The sequence below is a fragment of the Sesamum indicum genome, linkage group LG13, assembly GCF_026168435.1.
Source record: "Sesamum indicum cultivar Baizhima isolate 11 linkage group LG13, ASM2616843v1, whole genome shotgun sequence".
Classification (NCBI taxonomy): Eukaryota; Viridiplantae; Streptophyta; class Magnoliopsida; order Lamiales; family Pedaliaceae; genus Sesamum; species Sesamum indicum.
In genome coordinates this window covers 16,230,497-16,257,124 of record NC_142669.1, presented here as the reverse complement: position 1 = coordinate 16,257,124, position 26,628 = coordinate 16,230,497, and the positions used below count along the sequence as shown (strand labels likewise).

Sequence of the window (26,628 nt, the reverse complement as noted above, 5' to 3'; positions counted from 1 at the left end):
TCCAATAAATCTAAAACTTTACCAAATGTATTTTTTTGTATGTTTTATCATGTCTAATGGTCTGATTTGAATTTTGATGGTCCGATTAACCCATGTTGTTCAACAATATAAGATGATAGTTAAATCAATATTATACTAACATTTATAAATATATAAATTTTGCAGATTGTGACCATATATTAATTTCAACTATATTTATGTAAAAATTTTATGATTGAATCTCATGATTTAAAATAATAATAATAATAATAATAATAACAACAATAATACTACTACTACTACTACTAATAATAATAATAATAATAATACAAAAAGTCAATTTTGTATCCTCCTTTTTCTTTCTCTCTCTTGTTCTCGTTTCTTCTTCCTTTTTCTTTCTCTCTTTCTCTTTCTATCTCCATTCTCTCTCCTCTCTCAATTCTTCCCCAAACCCATCTCTTAGAATCCTTGCCCCAAACTCAGGGCAACAAGGACGGCAAGTCGGCAACGAGGACGCCGACGAGTATGGCAACGAGTATTTATCCTTCTTTTTCTTCGGTTTGGGTATGTTTTTAGCATCTTATTTAATTCTTTAATTCTTGTTTAATCAGATTCAGGGGCACTATGATTTGTTTAATTGTTGTTGTTGGATTCCTTCTTCTCCATTGTTTCCCTCACTGTACCACATATAAATCTGAAAATTTTGTTTAAAGTTGAGATTGAGTTGTTGAATGTTAAGTTGTAGCGTTAGACACTTGGATCTCATCGAACTCGAGCTCGACAAAAATGGTCGACCAGGCCTCGTAGTATATCTTTTGAGGATTTGTTAGAGGCATTAGTTTGATTTTGGATCCACCAATGTAAGTTAGAAGTATAGAGAAAAAAATGAGAAAATATAAATGAAGAATCCTTTTAGTGGGTCAAAGTAAAACCTTTATGATTTGAAGTAAAAATTTATTCCTGATACCTCGTTAGCAGTTCAGCAAAATTGCCTCGACAGACCTCTATCTGTTAATAACAGAGGCAGCTTTGCAGCTGCTGTTATCTAACAGAGGCTCCAGCACCTGCTCATATCAACCAACACAGGCAGCTTGCTGCCTCTGTTATGAAGAAACAGAGGCAACAACGCTGCATCTGTTTTCTTTATGACAGAGGCAGCACGACTGCCTGTGTTGGTTGATAACAGAGGCAGCAACTCTGCCCCTTTTTGTTGTAAAACACCCGCGCCCTATCTCTTTTTCTTTTTATTTTTTTCCCCAGTTTGATGGTCACTATTCTTTTATTTGTTATTTCTCTAATTTTATGTGTTCCACTAGTGAATAGACTATGGATTTGATTTAATATTGGTGGTTATTGTTAAAAAATTAAGTTGTATATATTGTTCAATGTGAATAGTCTTGTGTTAAAGGTGAGTCCTTTTGGGTGAATTTTGAATTTGGTGGACGTAATATAACAAATTATGTACTTGTGTTGTATCTATATGTTCAAATATCTGCATCATTTATATGTCTTCCAATCTCTTGGATTTGCAATAAAGAAGTGTGATGCTATGCTTAGTTGGAACCAGAAGAAATGTGATTCTTGCATCTAAATAGTTGTTTCCTCTCTTTTTAGATTTTCAAGTAAGTGACCTTGAAGTGGAAGATCGCAAAGACGTGAAATCAGGTTACTCCATTAAAATTTACGAGTCTTCTTTTGCTTTATTTTGTCTCCTTACAGCACTACCACTTTTGGAAGTTCCCCAACATATTATTTTGTGGCAATGCAATGATATCTGCAACTCGGTTTGTGAATAGTGAATATTGTTCGAATTGTTGCTTTTGCTAGGTAGTTGGTATGAGATTTCCTTGGTTTTGAATTTTATGGCCTCCATGTTTATTATACAAATATGTTTTTGTATATAAAGGTGTCAAGATAGTGCTTGCTTAGAATTTTGAATAATGTAATGAAAGTTGTAAATTAATCCATATTTATAATTCCTGCAGCGGGGAAAAAGATTCAGCTCAAAGAGAAGCTTTGGTAATAATCGAATCTCTTTGGTGATTAAAGATGTTAACTTAGCTTTGGTAACAAAATTACTATTTAAACTAAAAATCAAAATATTTATTAGGGTTAATTAGAACTATGTAATGTTTTCTTAATAATATTATGAAAAAGTAATTAATAACTCTAAACTTCAAATTAAATTTAAAGTAATAAATTATTATAATAGATACACGACTAATACTGAAGATAAGAAAATAAATAATTTCATTGTTTGAACTAAAAAAGAAGTTAGACTAACAAAATGAGTTTTAAAAGAATTAAGTTGAATATACTTTTAAAAGAATTCTATGTAGAATATTTAACCAAAATATTTTACACATCTAGGGAGAATAAGTACACATACATTCGCTAAATATTTTTAATTTTATCTGAAAATACACCTTATCATTTTTGTCTAAAAAAATGCCTATTTACTTAGATTAAATAGCCATTTACTTAATTTAAAGTAAAAATTAAGAGTACTTTTCTTTTAATAAATATTTATGTTATTTGTTATAGTCATTGATTACTTATCTTTAGTTTTGAAAATTTAAATTGCTTAAATAATCAACATTTTTCTATATTATAACTAGGGGCAGATGAGTCGAGCCGGCTCGACTTTGAGTTTGACTCGAGCTCGAAAAATTTGAGCTCGAGCTCAGTTTTAGTTGTTCACCAGCTCGCAAGCTGTTGAATATTTTTTTTATTTTTTATATATATTTTTATTTTTGAATATTTTATATATTTAATTTTATATTTAATATTTGATCAGTTTTATAATCTAAATTGACCATATATTATCATACATTTTATTTTGGATAATAATAAATTGTGGTACTTTTATTTATAGATTTAATCCTTATATAAAAATAAATATAATCAACAATTTAGTAAATTATAATATTTTTTATAATTAAAATTATTATTTAATATGATATATAGAACTTAATGTTATATTTTAATATATATTTGTATTGCGTTAACATTTTTTAAATTGACAAGTAATTCACTTATCTTTTTTTATTATATATAAATTTATGTCAAAATTTAGTAATTTCTATGAATTAATCTAAAAATCATAATAATAATAATAACAACAATAATAATAATAATGATGATGATGATGATGGTTGAACTTCTAATTATTATTTTATTATATATATAATGAGATTAAAAAGTTTAATCAATAATTACGATATCTTAAGATTCGGGCACCTGATTCATACGAAATTTAAATATATACAAGATTGTGTCCATTAGATCATATTAACGGTATGATTTAAAATCATATGGCCTGATTCAACGATACACCGTCTTGAATGATTACTCTTATGCTTCAAGTACAATATCTCGACATCTGTATATCCAATAAATCTAAAACTTTACCAAATGTATTTTTTTGTATATTTTATCATGTCTAATGGTCTGATCTGAATTTTGATGGTCCAATTAACCCATATTGTTCAACAATATAGGATGATAGTTAAATCAATATTATACTAACATTTATAAATATATAAAATTTGCAGATTGTGAACATATATTAATTTCAACTATATCTATGTAAAAATTTTATACTTCGATCTCATGATTTAAAATAATAATAATAATAATGATAATGATGATGATGATGATGATGATGGTTGAACTTCTAATTATTATTTTATTATATATAATGAAATTAAAAAGTTTAATTAATAATTACGATATCTTAAAATTCGAGCACCTGATTCTTACAAAATTTATTTATATACAAGACTGTGTTTATTAGATTATATCAGACGGTATGATTTAAAATCACATGGCCTGATTCAACGAGACACCATCTTGAATGATTACTCTTATGTTTTGAGTATGATATCTCAACATCCGTATATCCAATAAGTCTAAAACTTTACCAAAAGTACTTTTTTGTAAGTTTTAATCATATCTAACGGTCTGATTTGAATTTTGATGGCCCGATTAACCCATATTGTTCAACGATGTAAGATGATAGTTACATCAATGTTATACTAATATTTATAAATATATAAATTTTGCAGATTGTGAACATATATTAATTTCAATTATATCTATGTAAAAATTTTATGATTCGATCTCATGATGTAAAATAATAAGAATAATAATAGTAGTAGTAGTAGTAATAATAACAATAATAATAATAATAATAATAATAATAAAAAAAAAAAGTCAAAAATCAAAAACCCATCCATTATGTTTGGATTAATGTTTTGGGTGTTTTTGTTTTGGTGTTTTGGAGATAGAGAGAGAAAAATAGAGATAAGTTAGTATGTGTTTTGAGATATATGGTATGTTTGGATTTGTATTTTGATATAATATAAAATATTCTAAAATAAGTGGTGTAGGTTTGATGTTGGGATTTGGGAGACGGAAGGTACTGTTCATTGTCAAATCATGTCTTTTAATATATATATTTAGTAATATATATGTGTATGTATATAGTATTTTGTTTGTTAGTGAAATATAATATATGTATTTATGTTAAGTAATATATATGTGTATGCTCAGGTTCGCTGGTTTCTTATGCGCTCCGCATTTCTATGTTTATGTGCAGTGGTCATGCTGAATATCCTTATGAAGTGTGAGGGATGATGTGGGCAACTCAATGTAGAGGTAAAAACAAACATCCAAATGATGAAAGCAGGATGGACGAGATGCCATTGGTAGATTGAACTGCAGATGTGGTTAGTGCAGATTTCCCTTCTTGGATATTAGGATTGAGAACTACAAGAAATGGGATAAATAAGAAAAGAGAGCTCACTTGCTGAAAAGGGGGGAAATGATGCAGAGAATCTGCTCGAAAAAATTATGCCTTTACTCCATTTACCAGGTTCACTTATCAGTTGGCAATCCAAGACCTCTGGGAAGAGAGCCTTTTTTCTTGTTTCAATTCCTTGAATCATCAAAACCCCTATTCTTTTCTACTCATTCACGGCTAGGTTCATCGAAAATCCCACCAAAACTCACCCATAATCTCAAGCCTGGCAATCCCATTTCCAAAGAAAGAATCTTTAACAGATTGGATGAACCAAGAGAAGTGCTTGACCTTATACACCTCGAGAATGACACAGAACCGTCCACAGAATGCCAAATTCAAACTCATGATGACTTTGCTGCTGATGTTGAGAAGGTATATAGAATACTGAGGAAATTCCATTCTCGAGTACCAAAATTGGAACTTGCTTTGCAGGAATCTGGTGTTATGATGAGGTCTGGATTGACAGAGAGGGTACTTAACCGCTGTGGTGATGCTGGGAATTTAGGATACAGATTCTTTGCATGGGCATCAAAACAGCCTGGTTATAGGCATAGTTATGATGTTTATAAATCAATGATTAAAATTTTAGGGAAAATGAGGCAGTTTGGAGCCGTTTGGGCTCTTATCGAGGAGATGAGGAAAGAAAATCCCCAGCTTCTGTCTCCTGAGGTTTTTGTTATTTTGATGAGGAGATTTGCGTCTTCACGAATGGTGAAAAAGGCAATTGAAGTGTTGGATGAGATGCCGAAATATGGGTGTGAGCCAGATGAATATGTATTCGGATGCCTGTTGGATGCTTTGTGTAAGAATGGTAGTGTAAAGGAAGCTGCTTTGCTATTTGAGGATATGAGGATAAGATTCAAGCCAACAATAAAACATTTCACGTCGCTCTTGTATGGTTGGTGTAAAGAAGGAAACTTGATGGAGGCAAAAGTTGTGTTGGTGAAAATGAGGGAAGCAGGTTTTGAGCCTGATATTGTGGTTTATAACAATTTGCTTAATGGATATTCAGTGGCAGGTAAAATGGTGGATGCTTTCCATCTTTTGCAAGAGATGAAAAGGACTGGTTGCGAGCCAAATGCAACTTCATATACCATTATGATTCAGGCACTTTGTGCTCGAGAAAAGATGGAAGAGGCGGTTAGAGTATTTATGGATATGGAGGGCAATGGGTGTGAAGCTGATATTGTTACATACACCACTTTGATCAGTGGGTTTTGTAAATCGGGTAAGATTGAGAAAGGTTATGAGCTTTTAGATGCTATGATACAGAAAGGGCATACTCCTAACCAGACAACTTATTTGTACTTCATGTTAGCTCATGAGAAGAAGGAAGAGCTGGAGGAGTGCCTAGATCTTATGAAGGAGATGAGGAAGATTAGCGTGTTGCCTGACTCAAGCATATACAACACAGTAATTCGTCTGGCATGCAAATTGGGTGAGACTGAAGATGGTATGAGACTCATGAATGAGTTAGAAGCAAATGGCATCAGCCCAGGTGTTGAAACCTTTGTCATCATGGTTAATGGGCTTGTTGAGAATGATTGTTTGGTAGAAGCTTGTGATTACTTCAATGAAATGGTAGGAAGAGGCCTTCTAGCTGCTCCCCAGTACGGAATTCTGAAGGACTTGTTGAATTCTCTGTTAAGGGCAGATAAGCTTCAATTGGCTAAAGATGTCTGGAGTTGCATAATAGCTAAAGGTTGTGAGCTTAATGTGTATGCATGGACAATCTGGATTCATGCTCTCTTCTCAAATGGGCATGTGAAGGATGCTTGCTCTTACTGTTTGGATATGATGGATGCTGGGGTAATGCCTCAGCCAGATACATTCGCTAAGCTCATGCGAGGTCTGCGGAAGCTGTACAATAGACAAATTGCTGCAGAGATTACAGAGAAGGTAAGGAAAATGGCGGCAGCGAGACAGATGACCTTCAAGATGTACAAAAGACGCGGTGAGAGAGACTTGAAAGAGAAAGCTAAAGCAAAGAAGGATGGGAGAAAGAGGAGAGCCCGTCGGCGCCAGTGGGGAAGTAGAAGTAGGAAGGCCGATGCCTTTTGATATGAGCAGAGGGTATTGCTGCAAACTGGATCATTTATAGCGGCACCATCCAACATAGAAATGGGAGTTTGGTAAGTTCATTTGAAACGCAAAAACAATTTTTTTCTATGTTTTTAATGTGTTGATTAGTTTAATGATGTTTTTTTAAACTAGATGTTTGATCCATATAGTTCACTTGTATTAAGAAATTCCTTTTTCCAGTACCTCCTATTTGACCATTCTTGTAATTCAGTCTAATGATTCGTTTGACAATATTCTGTTTTGATTTGTTTGGGCATTTGATTGAGTCATCTCACATTAGTTGTAGGAAATACATGATAGGTCTATAGGATGTAGTTAATAAGTGGAAGGTAGGGGTTTAGTGTAAATAACTTGGTCCTATTAACCACATTGGCTTAAGTCATGCTTTTTCTCTTCTGTAGTTTGAGTCTGGCTTTGATCATGAATCTTAATATGATATTGCTTGTCAGATTAGAAGTAAAATGGCTATCCCTCTAAATTAATCGAGATGGAGGACACGGCAAAGTTTGTTACTGTCTGCACAGAAGGAAGTATCAACCAGGTAATGTGTGTCTTCTACCCAATACATTAACTAGTTTTGTTGATAAAAATCCAATGGAAATTTATTTTAATTGCCTTTTTGCCAGATTAAGCCAAGAAATAATTGTTCCGATTTCAGTAGATGTACAGATAGATGTTGAAGTTGCAGAAACCATTTCCCATAATCTTTGCGGCCATATTAATGCAAAAGTTTGCCTGAATCTTTTTCCATCTGACCAAAAATGAGACAATCTACAAAAATCATATTCCAGTTATAGTACAGTGGCTCTAGATTGGCATCATTTAAGAAAAGGAATACCCATATCTGTGTCATATATTCGAAAAATTCATAAACTGTGACTTAGTAATAAGGCATTGCAAAACCTTATATTAGTTCTTCCATCTTGATGCATGCACTCCTCAAGTACAAATATATTTGTTTTATTAAGATGATCTGTCCAGTCAACAAAGATAAATGAATATGTTGCATGACTAATACAGAAGGAATTCATCTGTATACAATGGCAGGAATGCTGCATGCTCAATGACAATCTTTGTCGTTCTCAAGATGGCAAGAAATTCATCTCCTTCTGCAAGAGAAATGAAGTGGGTTGTTCATTGGCTCTGAATTTGGTTGAGCACCTCCATGCTCCAGCACTTGAATTCCGGGTTCGGATCTTCTCGTCTTCAACTTCTTGATTGATCGCTTGGTATTCCGACCTTTCTGTTTGATACCACTTTTTAGCACTCCTTGCCTCACATTTAGAGGTATGTGATTCAAAGTGATAATGTCTGTTCCACAAGAGTGGCACTTGTCATTTTAGTGCATTTTGATATGGGATTTTGTGGAAAACTATGGTGGAAATTGGACAGAGAAGGATCAAGTTGTATCATTTTGATAATTATGGTGAAATCTGTGAAATTTTTTGGACTTCTTGGGTACTCAAGTGAAAGAGGTTTTGAGTTGTAATATTTCTTTAATCCCTCCTTTTGATTGTATGGACATTCCTTAACATTACCTTCTGGAAAATTTATGTGATGTGGTGTTAGGATTTTCCTTTACTACTACACCGGATTTTATTCTCTAATTCACAACTTCTTTGAGCATTTCTGGGCTTGCAAATATTAGAACTGACGCATCTCACTTTGTGCTGGTACTTGTAAAATTGCAAAATGGGCAGTACAGTAGTAGCCTACCCTGGATCCTGTCAGCTCTTTCTCTCGACAACCTCACACTCCTAATATATTTGAATACCCTTCTTTTTGAACCAAATCCATTATCCAAACCACAAATTAAGGTGGTGTTTTTGTTGGTGGAAAGCTTTCAAGAAAATTAGTGATATTGAAGGTTGGAAATATTTAATAATCATATATTGAAAAGTGAAAAAAAACAAGTTAAAAATTCAACATCACTTATTTGTAAAATTACCAATATACCCATGATTTTAAAAGAGGTCAGTATATTAACCTACAATAGGAGTTTTTGGAAGAGTAACTTGGGGTTGTCTAAAAACATCCAACGATCCGGGTTCCCAAATTTTCACACCATAAGCTACTTCTGGATTCTGGCTTTCTGCTTATGTAGGAGTGGAAGATTTTACTTATTCTTAGAGGCAAAACCAGTAGTCACTTAACTCTAATTTCTGCAAACACCCCTTCAATCGCACTCTCCCTAATTAGCTGTAAGGTGCAAGTCCCCAAATTCTTTCAAATTTTTAGGTCGAAAAGATCATATAATTATGTCGGAAACTGTTGCATGAACTGCAACAAGTAGCAGAAAGACTGTAAAAGGAAGAACCACCCTACACAAATCAAATCATCTGCCATATATCTTCAGCACGTACTGCCAACACCACCACCCCCTTAATCATTTGCAACAAAATCAGTGTTTCCTTTCCAGACGTACTTGGAGACAAGGAATCGTGGTATTTCTAGAGTATTTGGTGCCTATGTGACCTCAATTTCCTCAACATTTTGGCCCATGTTGTCCACCAAAACTACCAAAGTATTAGTGTTCCAATCTGAACCTGGGTCGGTCTTGATTTTACTTAATTTTTACATGAATAACCTAACTGATCAGTGCATGTAGTTTGTATATGCGTAAATTTTTGCATTGTTTTATTATATTTAAGTTTTTTCGGGGTCTAATTCCCGCGTAATTATTTTTTTATCGGTTAATAAGCATGCAGCTCTCACTTGCTATATACATATTTTTAACAATAGAAAGGAGAGATTCTTGTGATTTAAAAGGTGCCAAATATAAGAAACTCCTTTATGAAAACATTAATCGGCAAAAATCGCCTTGAGAAAAAAAAAAGGAATACGCGATTATCTAAACTTTATAACAAATTAGGAGGTAACACAAGCCCCTGATAAGGGAGATAGTCAACTTCGTTTCTAAAAGTATAGAGGTCGCGTTGCCCGTTTCTTTGATTTATTTGTGCCTATTAGTATTTTTACAAATGGGTTAAAATGCAATTAACCCATTTTAAAAGGGCAAGAAGTATGATTTGTAATTACACCAACCCTCGTAGATGTGGGCTTTCTCAAGTTCGAGATATCACGTTTAAAAGGTTTTGAGTTCGAATTCCACGAATGTGAGTTTATATCAACTTCTATAATAGTTTATTATTATTTATCTCGTTTGAACGTATTTGTTGATTTGAATTATTGATATATTGAATCAGTATTTGAATTTAAATGCATCAATCATTAGATTAGTTTTGGAAATGAAATAAAGATATGAAACTTGTGTGCTCTGCTTGTGTAGATGAGCATTGAAGTGTATTAAAACAAAATGATCCCTATCAGGCTCAGCTAGCTGGAGCAGTCCCATCTCACAAGGCTAAGAAGAGTACTGGGGCTATACTTGAAAAAGATGGGTAGACCAAATAATTCTGCAGAAAATGATCAGCTCCATACTTGGATTCTTTGACGTTAGACTTTGCTACACAACATGCTTTGATTATTACAAGAACTGTGACAACCTGCCTATATATGTATGTATATATATATATATACGGACAAACTATTTGCTAGTCTGAAAGAAACATGCAAGACTATTACTAGCTTGCATGGGACCTTTGATTTCATAAATGAATGACTGTTTCTTAATTTTTGTGAGCTCCTGCAATGTCGTATTGGTGTTTGGGTGAGTTTATAAGCGCTTAATATCGTATAAGATGTTGAAAAGTATTTGGTAAGATTTTATTCTAGAGAAGTAGCTTATAAAATTAAATAATACCAGATGTGAGTTTATTGTAATTTATTATTTGATGTATTGATTAGATGTTCAATTTATTGAAATATTATTGTAGTTGTGTAATTACTGCTTCTATTTAAAAAAGAAAACAAAAAGGAAGGAGTTCGTAACTTAGTTTTAAGATTTTAACAAATCACCTTCAGTTTTGGTAATACTAATCACAAATTTAGCATTCTAATATCTTATAAGATTTATAATCTTATTTATAAAAACACTTTAAGAACTTTGTATATTTTATAAAATGTATGAAGTTATAAAATATTTTAAATAAACTTAGGGGAAGTGCTCCTTTCTTATTTGGTTCATAAACTTGATCAGTTAGAAGAATTATTTTGGCAAGTAAAATAATAAGTTGATCATATATATATCTTACATATATATTTAATACTATGTGTACTAAATATTTCCTTAACTATATAAATAATATGAATTTTTTAAATGCGCATGCCTTGAATATATTACGGGAATGCTTGCAAAAACTTCTACTTTTATAAAAGTGATTTTTATAGAACAAGTTGGACGTTGTATCAGAATTTAAAGTGGATAGTGTTTGTAAAAAGGTGAAAAGCAAACGAATATCTGAGTTAGGTCATAAACAACCAAACGGGCTAAGTTGACATTCCAAACACTTTAAAAATATTTTTTTAAAGCCAGAAATTGAAAATTATTTTTTTGAAGCATTCGCAAACACTCCAAATGGAATATGTGAAAACTACTGTTTTGCAATAGAAATTTAAGGTAAAATCATACTTTTAGACCCATAGGATTGGAGTTAACACTTTTAGTCCTATATTTTTTATGTGGGGGTGGCAATTAGGGTCCAAAAAAATTAAAAACAGGGCAAGTAATGGATCATAAGAACTAGGGCCAGCCGGGTCTAGGGCAGGTCCCAGGTCCTTAAGGACCTGCCCTGGTATATTTTATTTAATATGTATATATATTATTTTACTTAATTTTTTGTAGAATAAATACGAAGAAAATATTATATCATTTTATTTTTTTATTATTAGGTATTTGTTCAACAATTAATGAAATGAAAAATTATTCCACAATACTTAAAGAAGAAGAAGATGAAGAAGTTGCACGTAATGTATAATTGTTATAAATTGTTTGGATTGTTTTGCTATGAATGATTTCATTTGTACTTGAAAATTTATTTTCTTGACTTGAATATCTGAGTTAGGTCATAAACAATTTTATTTTTAATTGATATGTTAAATTTTTTTTAATAAATATATATTTGTAATATAAATAAAAAACAAAAATCAGGTTTATTGGGTTAGACCCGTCTCGGGGGGTTTTGTACTGGGGGGACGGGGCTTTAAAATAATTGAGGCGGGGCAGGTCCCGAGTCCACCTAAACCCATCCCATTGCCACCCTTAATTTTATGGGATTTTCAAAATGGTCTCAATTTCAACAATTTCGTAAAGCATTTTGAAAATTTCATAAAGTAGAAGATTATAAGTGTTGAACCCCTATCATGTTGGACTAAAAATATAATTATGCTGAAATTCAATCTACATAATAACTTGTTTTTAGTTGACTAATAAAATAACTCGAAACATGATTTAAGATTTTGAAATTCATCATAATATAAAATTATCTAGATAAACCTTTTACTACGGATTTGAAATTTCTTACATCAGAGGACATTTCGGGATGAAGTTTTATGAACACAAGGAATAATTTGTCTGTTTTGTTTCATTTTCAAAAGTCATTTTTCACTTTTCTACTACTTAAAATCCTCAAGATATATGCTTGTTTTTTTTTTTATTTTTTAATGGAAAACTGCCTATTTTCATTTTTGAAGATTTTCAGCTAAAATATGAAATTGAAATTTCCCGTTTCCAGACAGATATATATGGCTGCTTCCACACTTATGACTTCTCTAAGTATAATAATAAAATCTCAATTCTAAATGTAAATTGCTTCAGTTATTAAATTTAAATTCATCTCTTCCAAAATAGAGCTTAATTAATTGGTATTTTTCCACATTGAAAGCCAACACGTACGCCTATTTTGGAAATTCAAGAGGAATATTAACTCAATGGGGAATTTCATTAATAAATATGGAAAATGTGCTCAAGGTTATTTGAAATTCTTTAATGCTGTGTGTTTGAATTGATATATTTGGAGCTAATGATTTCGAAATTCATATAAATTCATTGTATTTGTTTGGATAATTCTATGTTTTAAATGATTTGAAATCCTTCAATTATCATTTTAAGTTATTTTTAATAACATTAAGATGGGTTTCAAATATATTTAATATGGAGTCATTTGAAATACTTTTTCCAAATCCTATATGTATAACTTATAACTTTGCTCCTTGATTTAGTTAGTGAAGATTAGGCTCAATTCTTAATGTGATGGTGATCAAGTCGGGAAGTACCCTAACGAGTTTATACGGGAAAAAATACAAGGAACCCCATGTGATATTGCAAATGAGCAAATTATCCTCCTATAATTTTTTTTAGCAATTTACCTCCTTAAATTGCTATTTTTTTTTTTCCTATAAAAGGGTAATTTGCTCATTTACAATATTATAGGGGGGTAAATTGTATCACATCCGAGTTTATACGAAAGGAACATTTAGTTAATGTGTATCACTGTGAATTTAATTCAAGTTAACATTTTACATGTAAAAAAAAAAAGAATGAACGCATATTTTGATTATACAATAAGATGATTGTCGTATTACTATAAGGAGAAAATCATATTCAATGATGAAAAATTTTGGCAAAAGAGTCATTTACTACTACGGTTTTACTACACTTTCCTGAAATATTACCTTTATTTACTGTATTTTAAAATAAAAAATATCTAAAAATGTATTGTTTAAAAATTATACTTATTTTGTCATATTATTTATTTCCCTTTTCTGATGGAACTCTTGGATTCGGACTTAGTCTAAGAAGAGAACATAATTAAAAGAGAAAACAAAGGAACAATGACACGTTAAGTAAACATATGTTGATGTGATTTGTGTGAAAATACCTGAAAAATTCAGCTGCCCTCTTCTACAAATTATCTCAAAACTTATCTTTCTCTCCTAAATTTTATCTGGAAATCATATTTATTCATAGCATATGAGGAAATCGAATTTATACAAGGCACGAATTGTATCCCTACTTTTACGTATAACTCAATTTGAATACGTAGTTTATAATAACGTGTATACTATGTACATCACTAAATACTGATTTGTACATAGTTCAATTTGAAAAGCAGTTTGTAATGTGCATATTACGTGTATTAATTTGTTTGAGACATAAATTTTAGTGCTAAATTATGTTTTTTCAAATGCGTTCAAATATTAGCCCACCACGAAATTGAAATTACTATTTCTATCAAGAAATAGTGACATTAATTTCATCCTTGATGCAATTTATTTAGGTTTAAACTTCAAGATACTTTAAATAAATATCTCGAATAAGTTTAGATTTTTTCTTACCAAACTATAATTCATCGATTCTGAAAAATAAAAAATCACAATATATACCATATAAAAAGAAAAAGCCTTTTTATCTCATAAATGACGGTTATGACACTGCAACACTAATTTTATTATTATGTGAATAATACCCCTAAGTTGATTTTCTTTTTTCTTTCTTTTTTTCCTTTTTAGAAATATGATGTGTTCGTTTATATATATTCTTTCTTATTTATAATATATCTTAAAGCGTAAAATATTGTTTCTTATATGCATGCAAAAAGGCGTGCCATGACGGCTAATATATATAATCCAAAGTATATTATATTTTTTTAACTTGTATATTGCTGGTAACTTTTAAGTAGTAGCTTTAGACTCAAGAGTTGGTTAGTTTGTAAACAACAATAACAAAAAAAAAAAAAATAAAGAAGTTGGTCACTTGAGAGACAACATAGTTACTGGAATAACTAGGTTTATTGTGACTTTGGTTATTAATAATTTTTGTTCTCATGATATAGATTGGTACTGCGAATATATCACTAACCGTTGGTAGTAAAAAAGATAAATATTATTTTAATAATATGAAAAAGTTTACTTTTTTAATAAAATAGTAATTTTTGTTATTTAATCCGTGAAAATAATAATAATTTTTTTCACTTATATTTTTTTCCTTCTTGCAATGACTTGTTACAATGTCTGTCCTAAATATAATTCTTGAATCAGACACGTAATATGAACATTGGCCGACTAATTATAAGCATAAGATCGTATAAGAATGAAGTATTTATTACACCGACAAATATCTTCTACGACTTGTTTATAAGTCAACTGCTTTTGTTCCCCACCAAATAAAGCAACATTTGTGTAGCATAATTAAGCCTTACGTGCACTTATATATCCAAGTTGGTGCAGATTGCATTTTCTATTTAAAATTTTATTGCCTTTTTAATTTATTTCATGTAATATATATTCGTCATGCGTACAAAATCTATTTTTAAATAAAATAGAGGAATAATTATATTATCCTTATCTGAGATTTGGTATAATTACATATATATATAGCCCTTGTGGTTAGAAAAATTATTGTTTCTAGTTAACAAATTGACCCTTTTATTACTCAAAATTTACCGAATATACTAATTAGCAAAAAAATTGAATGAAAATATTTAGTTGCCTCGATTAATTTATTACTAACCTATTGCAGGTCAAACAATTTTTTCTAACCAAATTAGCCTTATCATACATTTTCACACTCGCTAATACGTGTGGGAAGTACATTTTCACCCTTTTAAGGGTATTTTTGTTAGAAAAGATTTATTTTGACCTTGTAATAAGTTAATTGGAGGTAAAATTGAATTTTCATTCAACTTTTTTTTCTAATATCAATAAATTAATTCAGTGAGTTTTGACTAATGAAATAGTCTTTTTGTTAGATGAAATGAACATTAGGGGTACTAAATGTAATTTTTCAAACCATAGGGGTCTAATTAAGTGTAATCTATATTATATAAAAAGAAAAGGCCTTCTATACTCACAAATGATGGTTAATGACACCGCTGCATCAATTTTCTATAAAGCCAAAAATGCCCTTCAACCGATAAAATAACAAACTTTTTTAAAATTTCAAATTTTACATTAATTTATAAATTAATTTTTTTCTTTCTTTTTTTAATTTTTAATGTAATATATTTTTAATATATTTTAAAGCATATAAAAAATTTATTCATTGTATGCACGTAGTAACGACGAGGTACAATGATTAGTTATACCGAATCTCAAGAGAGGATGGTGTAATTATCTCTGAAATAAATGATGTTCCTCTCAATAAACAAATAAATAATGATCTAAGATTTGTGAATATATGTTGTATATGTTAGATGGCATAAAAAATACAATAGGACTTATCATCGAAAATCCAATCTGAAGTTGGTATATGTAATTTTCGTTGACCTTCAAGCAGTTGGCTTTAATTTAATGTAAACATAATTATAGCAAGTTTCCCTTCAACCATTTCAGGATTTATTATAGGCGCAATATTGGACTTTTTGAGAATTTGGAGTTTGCTGGAGAAGTAGTTTGTCGTTTTTCTGCCTCGTTTGAATATATTTATTAATTTAAATTATCGATATATTTATCTTATTATATTTGATAATAATCAAATCAGGATATTATCCTCCATATTATTCAAGAAATATATAATAACATGCATTTTCTTGAATTTTTTTTAATAGTTGAGAGAATTATTTTTTGGATTATTTTTATATGTTACATTTTATGACTCCTTTTTTTTTTTTAGATGTTTGCAAATAAGATTTCGTCAGTTCTTAGAATGGAGATATTCATATAGATATGTATTAATTAAATAGCCTTTCAGTTACACATATGTAATTAATCAAATGAAATGAAAACCATAGAATCAATCATGTACAGAAATGCTATAATGATGTTATAAGTAGAGTTCAATGATAATATTATTGGGAGATTTATATTTTTGATTTTATAATTATAGATCGTTAGTATTTCTTAACCTTAACGTACTTTATTTACACATTTAGTCCCCTTTTTTTTTATGAATTTAGTTATGAACATTTCACACTTAGTCCTTTTTTTTTGGCAAATTTAGTTCTGTGTTGACAATGTCAGTGTTAAATTTATAGGACGAAAAATGAGATTTACTCCAATGTGAAGAAAACTAAAATTGCCAAAAATGAACCAAATATGATATGTTCATAACTAAATTCCTTAAAAGAAGGACTAATTATATAAATGAATTAAATTATAGAATAAAAAATACTAATCACCTATAATTAGAGGACCATAAATATAATTTTGCCTAATAATTGATATAAAAGACAAGTAATTAAGTGGTGAGTGGATTGGGGAAGGGGTCTACAAAATTGAATAGAGGGAGCAAATATGGTCCATAGATGTCTCTCCTTTGAAGTGTGGGTGAAGCATGGACTCTACGGTGCCGCCCATGTTACTTGTCAACATAAACCCTAAACCCTCCCCCCACCCCCACCCCTAGTGGTCCCCTTATCAATTGTATCCAGGGGTAGGAGCCGTTTGGATATTTTATTACACATTGATGTCACACTAATATTATATATATATATATATAATATACGTGTGAATATGATATCAGTATGTGATTTTAAAACGTGACAGAAGATCGTTCATACATCAGGAGGTTGCGGAAACAAGTGTTTCACATGCCGTAATCACCCTCCCTCCACAACAAATCACGTGGCCTCCTCTCAATGTTTTCTCATAGTTTAAAGGAGGATAGAAGATCATAAAAATTGCCAAAAATTAGCTCCAATCGCGTAGGGTAGTGGTCGCGTTTTGGGATATTAATGTGTTGAGTAGAAAGGAACTTGCACGTGCTGTTGCTAGGGTTGTACATGTGAAAACAATTTAAGTTGCATATGCCTATGTTATCTTCACACTCTGAATTAATGTTTGATCAGTTGTAATAACTAGTAATACGAGAGCAAAATTGTCCATTCTTGATCTCTACCAAAATTTATTCGTATTGAGGGTGTTTGGCTAAGTTCATTAGCACTTTTAAAATACTTTAGAGTAAATTAAAATGAGCTTTCTTGAGGTCTATGATAATTATGAGTACTCCTTCATTGTTTGAAAAATTATCAATATCCGTAATGTTTGATGAAATTATGTCATCCTTAGATAGAGGCCTAGAACTGTCAACTTTGTTCCTGTTGTATTTTTTATTTTAAAAAGAAATTATAAAATTGTAAAAAAATAAAAAAAGATGGATGAAAAAATTCAAAAAATTGTCAAAAAAAAAAAGTCCACTTACTCTATAAAAAAGTTATTTTTTTAAAATAAATAATTCATAGTCTACTATGAGCATTTTTATCAGTTCACTAAAAAATAGATTGAAACGTAATGTAAACTAACAAATTGGACAAGTCATTGGACGGCGCTAAAACTAAAGGGGCATTGGTAATTCCTAAAATAACTAGGAGATATTTTTAATTATGCCAAACTTAAAAAAAAACTCATTATAATTTACTTAATATTTTATAAAAAAATTGAAAATTCATAAAATGATAAAAATATATTTAAATAACGGGTGGTACTTTTAATTACTTTATAAGATCAGAACTAATGTAATCCAATCCAAGTAAAATGCATTAATTTTCATCTTATTTAAATAATATGTATACACGAATCATCAAAAGTCTGAAAGAATCATTTAATTGAATTATTTTGCTGCAAAATTAATTTTATTTTATTTCTTTGGTTGAACAACATAAACTATTAGTACTAGATAGCTTATAATAAAAAAGCTTAGTATACTGCGAGATACTATGCCAGCAGACAAAAAAATCATCAATAATTGCTGCCTTGTCGAGCTCTATCTATAACAAATATATATATGTATATGTATATATATTAAAATATAAACTGAATATGAATTTTACAAGTATTTTTTTTTTCATTTAAAAAAATGCCAATGTTCCTCTCATATAATCTCATTTGACAACATATATAGGTTAGGTGGGAAAAAAATAGAGTTTTATTCAATAAGATGAGCATTTAATACAAGAAAAAATTAATTTTACACTAAGATGATTCAAATTTTTTGCCAAGCGCAATTATGAAGTTTTACAATGTTATAATTCCTTTTTTAATTATAACAAGAAAATATTTCATTTTTAATGTTAATTTTAAAATCACAAAAAATTAGAATTCTTATTCCTTGCTAATTAAATTCGTTTATTGCTAATTACCAATAAATTTAAAAAAAATTAATATGCCTAGTGAAACTGTGGGAATTTATTTTCAGAAGATAGTCTTGAACTAAATTCTTCAAAGTCAAATTTAAATTTTATCAAATTTAATTATTAACCATATAAATGTCATATTATCTTAAATGAATATCCTTTACAAGGAGAGTGTTACTATTTCAGGATGAATTTTGTTATGGTTCTTATTTGAATTTTAACAATCTTATATATTAGTTTCAATGTGGTATTTTTTAAATTATAAATTTTCATTACTTTTACACGAGTACCTACTTATTTTCAATTTTTTTTGGAATACACTATTAGACTACATAATCCATTCAAATAATTTTGGCTTTTCAGAATTATATATAAATGATTGCATTTTTAATTGACTAGACGATAAGTCAATTTGCCCCAAAAACAACGGCAGACACAAAAAATAATGTACTATTTATTATTAATGACGCACAATTGATTTGCAAAACCCACACCCAACAATGTGTGGCCGTAGTCAATAACTATTTGTTATTGATCATGATAATTAATTACAATTCAATGTTATAATTTTCTAGTGGTTGTTAGTTATATATATTTCATACACTATAAGAAAATAGCTCAATAGCTATGAGAAAAAATGGGTATCGAGCCAATTAGCAAGTAAAATTCTCGCTGCTAATCTACATTTTTTAATACAAGAATTTACTTTCTAATGAATTTACCAACGAAAAGTACTTGCTTACGAATTGTTTACAGTACACTATAAGAAATGTAACATTCAACTATGGCTAATTGTTATGGTTAAAAATAAATAGTCATGGAACACTGTCAGACAACGATTGTCGGTCGTGGTTTTTGCGAGCGTGGCTAAGTGCCATGACAAATAATTTTTCAAGGTGGAAAAACTTTATTTTTACATCAATTTTATTTAACCGTATTTAATAATAGTTATTGACTATGATTTGTAGTCCATAGCTATTAAAACTATAGCGAATATTACTTTTTTTGTCTAGTGTAATATATATTAATTAATATAGATTAGCAACAAAAGTTTTACTTGCTAATTAGTTTGACGTGGATTTTAGCATTACATTTTTTCATAATTATTGAATTATTTTCTTGTAGTGATATTGATGGATAATGTATATTGATCGTTGACTGTTAAAATTTAATTATAACCGATTATACGTTAGGATTTTATTTTATTTCAGTACCTTAAAAAAACTAGTCCATATTTGATATATAAATTATGTAGGTAAAAAACTCAGAATTTGGCATGTCAGTACAAGAAAATATAATATTTGTGATAATTTTAAAATTATTACTAAAAATATATATTAAGTCACATTAATTTTTATCTTATCACCGTATAGTTATTAGTGACAAAGATTGTGTATAAATTCTTACTAAATACAATTATATACATTTGTAGTAATCAAAAAGAATTTTTTTTTTTGACAACACAATATAGTGATAACTATTATTTATTGTCACTAACTATCACTATATATGTATCATTAATTATATTTAATGATAATTTTGTGCATATCTTTTGTCACTAATTTGTGCTAATAATAATTTGTACAAAATAATAGTAATTATAAAAATTATAAAATTTATTGTTGGGTCAAATTAAATATTTTTGTCTCTCTATATATAATTCGTGACAGTATTAAACTCATCATTTGATTTATTTTTTTCTGTCTTCTATTTTTTTTTTTCGTTTGTAGCATGTCTTTTTTCCATAATCCAAATACAATAACAATAATTGTGTAACATGTTTTCTTGTCTCATAATTAAGTTTCATTTAAGTAGCAGAAGAGTTCAATCAGTCACTCAATTGTTTACTATTTGATAAGCAAATTAAGAATAATATGTCTCATTATGCAACCTTGTCTTAAATTCAAGCATCCACATGACTTGTCAATCAATTCCCTCACATTTCATTACCTTAATAAACAAACCTACATTAATTATAAGATTGGCATTTTTTATGGGAATACAGAAAAGGTTGATTATTGATCAAGAAATTCTTCAAAATGTACATTTTAGAAAAGGTTTAAATTCATCTCAACTAATAAAAATTCTTTCATCATTAAATAAAAGAAAAACATGTTAATATTTATACTAATATAAAAAAAAAAGTACCTCCATACTTATAAATGACGGTTAATAATATCATTGCATCGATTTTTTGTGAAGCAAAAAATGCCCTTCAATAAAATAACTAATTTATTTAACTTTTAAAATTTTACTAATAAATTAGTTTCTTTTTTTCTTTTTTAATGTAATGTATCGATCTATATATTTTGCTCTTATTTATAATATTCTTTAAAGCGTGAAATTTATTTATTATATGCACGTAGAAACGACGTGCCACGACGGCTAGTAGTAAATAATGAATCTTCTACAGCCCCCTAATTTTCAATAATGTTGTCACCTGATCATGCTGCAAGTTTCTTTTTTTCTTTTCGCGAGTAAATCAATTACGATTACATTATGAATTTTAATTATTAACAATCAATATACATTAATTATCAATACAAATATATGTGACTAACCAATAACTACTATTACAAGAGACCAGTACCTACACATTGTTCGGATTCAAACACATGACCTTTTAGTCATAAAGTCTCAACTTCACCAATAAAATTAGGCATCATTGACATGTTGCAAATTTTAATTGCCAACTCCGGTTCGATTAGTTTTTCCTTAATGATTATTGAGTTTTTCCATGAAAAAAATTATATTATTTTCTTTATAATTCAAGAAAACTATACAAACATTTAAATACATAATTTCACTAATGAAATAAGAAAAAACATATATTAGTAGTAAAAATAGACATGTAGATATCAGTTCTTTATCTTCTATACTAATATAAGAAGGTCACTTTACACTCACAACTGGTTCTTATGGCACTGAGGTACTAAATTTTTAAATACAAAATATATATTTAGATATTTACATGAATATTATTATTTATTTATTTTAAATGATTTAAGTCATTTAATATACTATCATATTTATCCTACACTTTTCGTTTACATTCATCATTAGCTCCGCTTTTAATCATATATTGATTGTGATTTTTAAAATATTTTTATATGAATATTGCATGCCACAATTATTAGTAGAATTAAAAAACAAATATATAGATATTTCATGATCATGGAAATTTGATGAAGAATGCAATATTAGGTAGATCTCCAAACCAATAAATACCGTCATTGGCTCTGAATTTATCGATAAATATCTAATGTCATTATCGATTTGAAGGATATATTGGAAAGCATTATACCATAGATATTCAACATCGAACAATTATAGTCCTCTTACGGTAGCATATTGTAAATTTTAATGTTTATATGATACTTTTTTTATGTTATTTGATGCATACTATAATAAATATAATATTTAAGCAGTAGTTACTTTCATAATTAAAATTAACAACTGTAAAAGTTGTTGAGTAAAGTCATGCAACGATTGCGAGCGTAACTAATAACTCCATGAAATAATGAAAGTTATGAGGGCAGATCTGTAAGATTTATAGGAATTGGCTGAATTATGTTCCCAACTTAGGACTGTGGATTTAGTCAATGTTCAAACCAACGAAATTACTCCAACACTACCACCGCCGGAGAGAAGTACAGGTTCTAATAATCCTCCACAGGATAATCCATAGGTTACAAGTCGCTATACATTAGCGAAGAAAGCAAGTTCTTTCTTGAGAATGTCAAGAAACTTATTCAAAGGAACTTCAGTGATAACCCTCTGGCATGGTGAGATAGGAATAAGATCGAAGCTACTCTGAGAGTTAAAGAATAATACAAGTACGAGTACGTTTGGTGCAAGCCTATCTAGATGAACGTGGATGATAAAAAGGATATGCAGGTGATTATCAAATAACATATCAATTTTGGACTCATTGAGCCTGGAATCTCTACCTACAGTAGCCTTGGATTTCTGATAAGAAACCATGGTGAGATAAATAGAGGTAAACCCAGGTTGATAATTAATTTTTAAGATATTAATTGAATATCAAAACTTGATGGTTATTACATTCCTAATAGAGAGCACTTAATTGATTTTATTAAAGGTGCAAAAGTGTTTTCTAAAGTCGATTGCAAATCTGGTTTTTATCAGATTAAGATGGACAGTGAATAAAAATCATTTATTGCATTCTCCAAACCACAGGGACAATTATCCGAAATGTGCTTTCAATTGATTTAGCTAATGTACCTCAAATATTTAAAAAAAAAAATAGATAATCTTTTTAATGATTATTTTGAATTCATATTGTCTACATTGACGACATATTGATTGCATCTAAAAATATGAAAGATCATATTAAATATCTTGAAATATTTTTTGATATATTCCATAAAGAAGGAATAGTGCTTTTTGAGAAGAAATTACTATAGCTATTAATGAAATTGAATTTTTAGTAATTCTTATTTACGAAACAGGTATTGAATTACAGGATCACATTATGGAGAAAATTCACAATTTTCCAAACATAGTCAAAGATAAGAAGCATTTGCAGAGCTTCTTGGTGGTTGCTAATTTAGTAGGTATCTTTATTAAGGATCATGCAAAATATAGAAAGGATTTTCGACCACTCTTGAAGGAAACATAAAGTTCAAAGTGGAAATGGGAGGAAATCCATACTCAAAGGGTTCGTGAGCTGAACAGGTTTGTAGTAACTTGCCAAAGCTTTTCATACCACAAGACAAGGACGAATTTGTGGTCTACACAGACACCAATGACTATAGATGGGCAGCACTGCTCATGAAAAAGACTACTACAAGGGAAGAACCTTGTAGATATATAGGAGCATTGTTCTCAGAACCACAAGCCCAATTGTGGGATATAAATAGTTCTTTGCTATTTGGAAGGCTTTTAAGAAATGAACTTTATTTTTACTTGCTAAAGAATTCACATTAAAAATTGATAATACCTAGATCGATGACAGACACATCTAAACCTAATACTAACAATTTGATATCTTTTTCTGCTTGGCATGTATACCAGCGCATATGGGAAAAATTAATTTCTCAGAAAGGTGTTAATCCAAACAAGACTGTCAACGAAATATTTGAAAAATACAACAAAGGTTGGATGTTAGAGGGGTTCAAACCAGAAGATGTGCGAGAATGATATGATTTTGGAGCTTTGGCTTCAGTTCATACTATGTCACTAAATTTTCCCAAAAATTTCAAAGTTTTCAGAATGGATTAGTGGGCAGTCTATGAGTCTTGAAAAAACAACCCCCACTTCAAAAGAGGAGATATTTTGAAGTTAAAATTCATATCAACAGCTTCAGAAACAACAGAAAAAGGGTCTCATCTAGCCTTCCATTTCATCAAGCTGCAAAGACCAGACATGGTAGTTCTTAATAAAATTAAAGTCGCCTCAGGAAAAACTCCCTTGTATCAACTATTAATGAAGATGATATCTCTATCAGACGAGCTTGGGGATTATAGGTCTGTCTCACTGAGATGGACAAAGTCAAGTATCCATTCAGGATTTTGTCAAACAAAGTGAATGGATCATTCCTGTTAAACTCCATGACAGGAAAGTATTGGGTTCGCAGAAAGCTTATTTGAAAAGAAGAAGATATTGATCTGGAAAAATAAGCTTCCAGCAAACGAAGAACAAGGATGAAGGCATACAACATGCTACATGTTGGGCAATGACATAATCATGCATGCCCTTGTTGCGAGAAACAAGAGAAGTCCCTGTTCGAGATAAAAATTCAGGTTACTTAAAAGAAATCCGAGCCAAATAAGAACAAGAGAAAAAGAAAGAACTTTTACAAACTGAAGTAAAAATTAGAGTATATAAAAATTCAAGAATGAGACTGTTGGCAAAAAACAATAAAGGCCAACAATCAGCAAAGTAGGAAAGCCAACTAGTAATTATAGGACAGACAAGCCATCATGACTATCAGCTAGAAAGGACACGAAGATGACGAACGTAATGATGTCATCCAGAAAAGATAAAGTGATGACGAACGCAATGACATTATCTCAAAACAAGTTTGAAGTCTGTGTTTGAAATTTGCGGTTAGTTATAAATAAGGAAGCAGTGAAGCAGATCGATATCATAAAACATTTTCTCCTACTCTTCAAAGCATAAGATTTTAAGTTTTCAAATACTTGTAGTTTTAGTTTTCTCAGTTTTATGGGATTTCCCCAACCAATATAGTCCTCTTAATGAGAAACTAAGTAGTTGTCTTCTCCAATAAAGGAATAAATATCTATGTAATACTACCTATATTTCTTTAATAAAGAAAAGACTTTTGTTTAACTTGTCCACCCAAAATTTTATTAAGTCTCTATTTTGGAGTACCTCTACTTCTTAAGGTAGGAAATGAAATAGGGTTGTGTTGTTTGTTGCTGAAGGAGCCGAGGCTCTACGAACTATATGTTGGGTAGTGTGGTTGGAGAAAATTTGTAAAACTGAGGACTTGAAATACCCGATGGCAAAGTGGTAAAAAAGTATATGAGTTTTATGTAGGCTTAATTTTATTTTGGAAGCATATTGGGCCTGATGTATTGAATAGTAATGAGAATAGTTTTGCAAAAAAAAAAAGAAATCTGGGGGCTAAATTAATAGTTTTGAAAGTTTTAGAGGTCAAAATGAAAATAAAGTACCAAAATTGCAAGTTTTTGTAAATTGCAGATCAAAATTGACTATTTTATAAACAGTGATACCTAACTTACAATAACCCTAAACTGTGGTACCTAAAATGCAATTACCTCGAGGTATATGTATAAGAAAAGGGCCCCTCAGCCTAAAGCCTCAAACCTCAAAAAAGGCAAATAAGACATTGCTATTATGCCATCCTGAGCTGTCTCTCACTTTTATGGTTTCACATTCTATTGAGAAAGCCAAAAAGAGTAACCAGGCTTCGAAATCAGCGGCCGGGGGGGCACAATGTCACCTACCCATCCTATACTTTTTATTTTATTTTCATCCCAACTATAATTTTTTGAATGATTAATTATATTTGGACCATTTACACTTTTAAAAATTATCAATTTATATTTTACTCATTCTGTTAATTTTGAATGAAAAATCCTAACGTTAGCAAAAAATATATAAATATTCAATATTTTTGCCTGTCATTTAACATTTTCAAGTATATTTTTGTATATAGAAAGGGATACAATATATATATATATATAGAGAGAGAGAGAGAGAAGTTAACATCATTACACTTTTTTTTCTTATAAATACAAATGATTATATGAGAATGTTAAATGAGAAGTAAAACTAAAAGTTTATATAATCATTTTGCTAACGTCAATATTTTTTTGTCTAAACCCTAATGGAAGAAGGTTAGGTGAAAACAATGAATTTTTGGAGGGAGTATAAGTATAATTTTGGAATTTTTCTGAGGAAAAGTGTTTGCATTTTAGATGGGGTCTAAGTGTAATTAACTCTTTTTTTAATAAGCTAAATACCAAAAAGAGACTATCAATGTAATAAGCTTTTTTTTATTTTTTTCCTAAACAATGATGTAGCTTGCGATTCGATCAGTGCCCTATTGCACAAAGTATTATCCATTTTACCTTCGTATGAACATCACATTTTTGTCCTAAAAAGGCAACTCACTAGGAAGAGGAGGTATTGAGGCTTATAAACCATTTAAATTCCTCATATGCAATCAACGTAGGACGCTTAGCTATATCAAACACTACACTCAAAAGTTTTTGTTGTTGTGAAACATCTTAATTGAGTTACAACTAATATTCAATGAGTAAGTTTATCATAAAAAAAAAA

The 26,628-nt window shown here is 29.9% G+C and overlaps 1 protein-coding gene across 3 annotated transcripts; it reads left to right on the top strand.

Moving 5' to 3' along the window:
* The first annotated feature begins 344 nt into the window (after positions 1–344).
* LOC105158573 (Pentatricopeptide repeat (PPR) superfamily protein) lies at positions 345–8,452 on the top strand. Of its 3 annotated transcripts, XM_088877280.1 has the most exons (6): positions 345–543; positions 1,594–1,644; positions 4,580–6,011; positions 6,102–6,915; positions 7,315–7,406; positions 7,913–8,452. In XM_088877280.1, exons 3-4 carry the CDS (start codon positions 4,805–4,807, stop codon positions 6,842–6,844), a joined length of 1,950 nt encoding a protein of 649 aa, XP_088733406.1. In that variant the 5' UTR covers positions 345–543; positions 1,594–1,644; positions 4,580–4,804; the 3' UTR covers positions 6,845–6,915; positions 7,315–7,406; positions 7,913–8,452. The 3 variants fall into 3 exon arrangements, with proteins under 3 accessions (XP_088733406.1, XP_088733405.1, XP_088733404.1); XM_088877279.1 differs by having other exon boundaries at positions 4,580–6,915; positions 7,320–7,406; XM_088877278.1 differs by having other exon boundaries at positions 4,580–6,915.
* The last annotated feature ends 18,176 nt before the right edge of the window (positions 8,453–26,628 follow it).

Bases quoted from the DNA above. Each gene is read 5' to 3' on its own strand.
- LOC105158573 (XM_088877279.1), top strand. From the start codon at position 4,805: ATGATGCAGAGAATCTGCTCGAAAAAATTATGCCTTTACTCCATTTAC.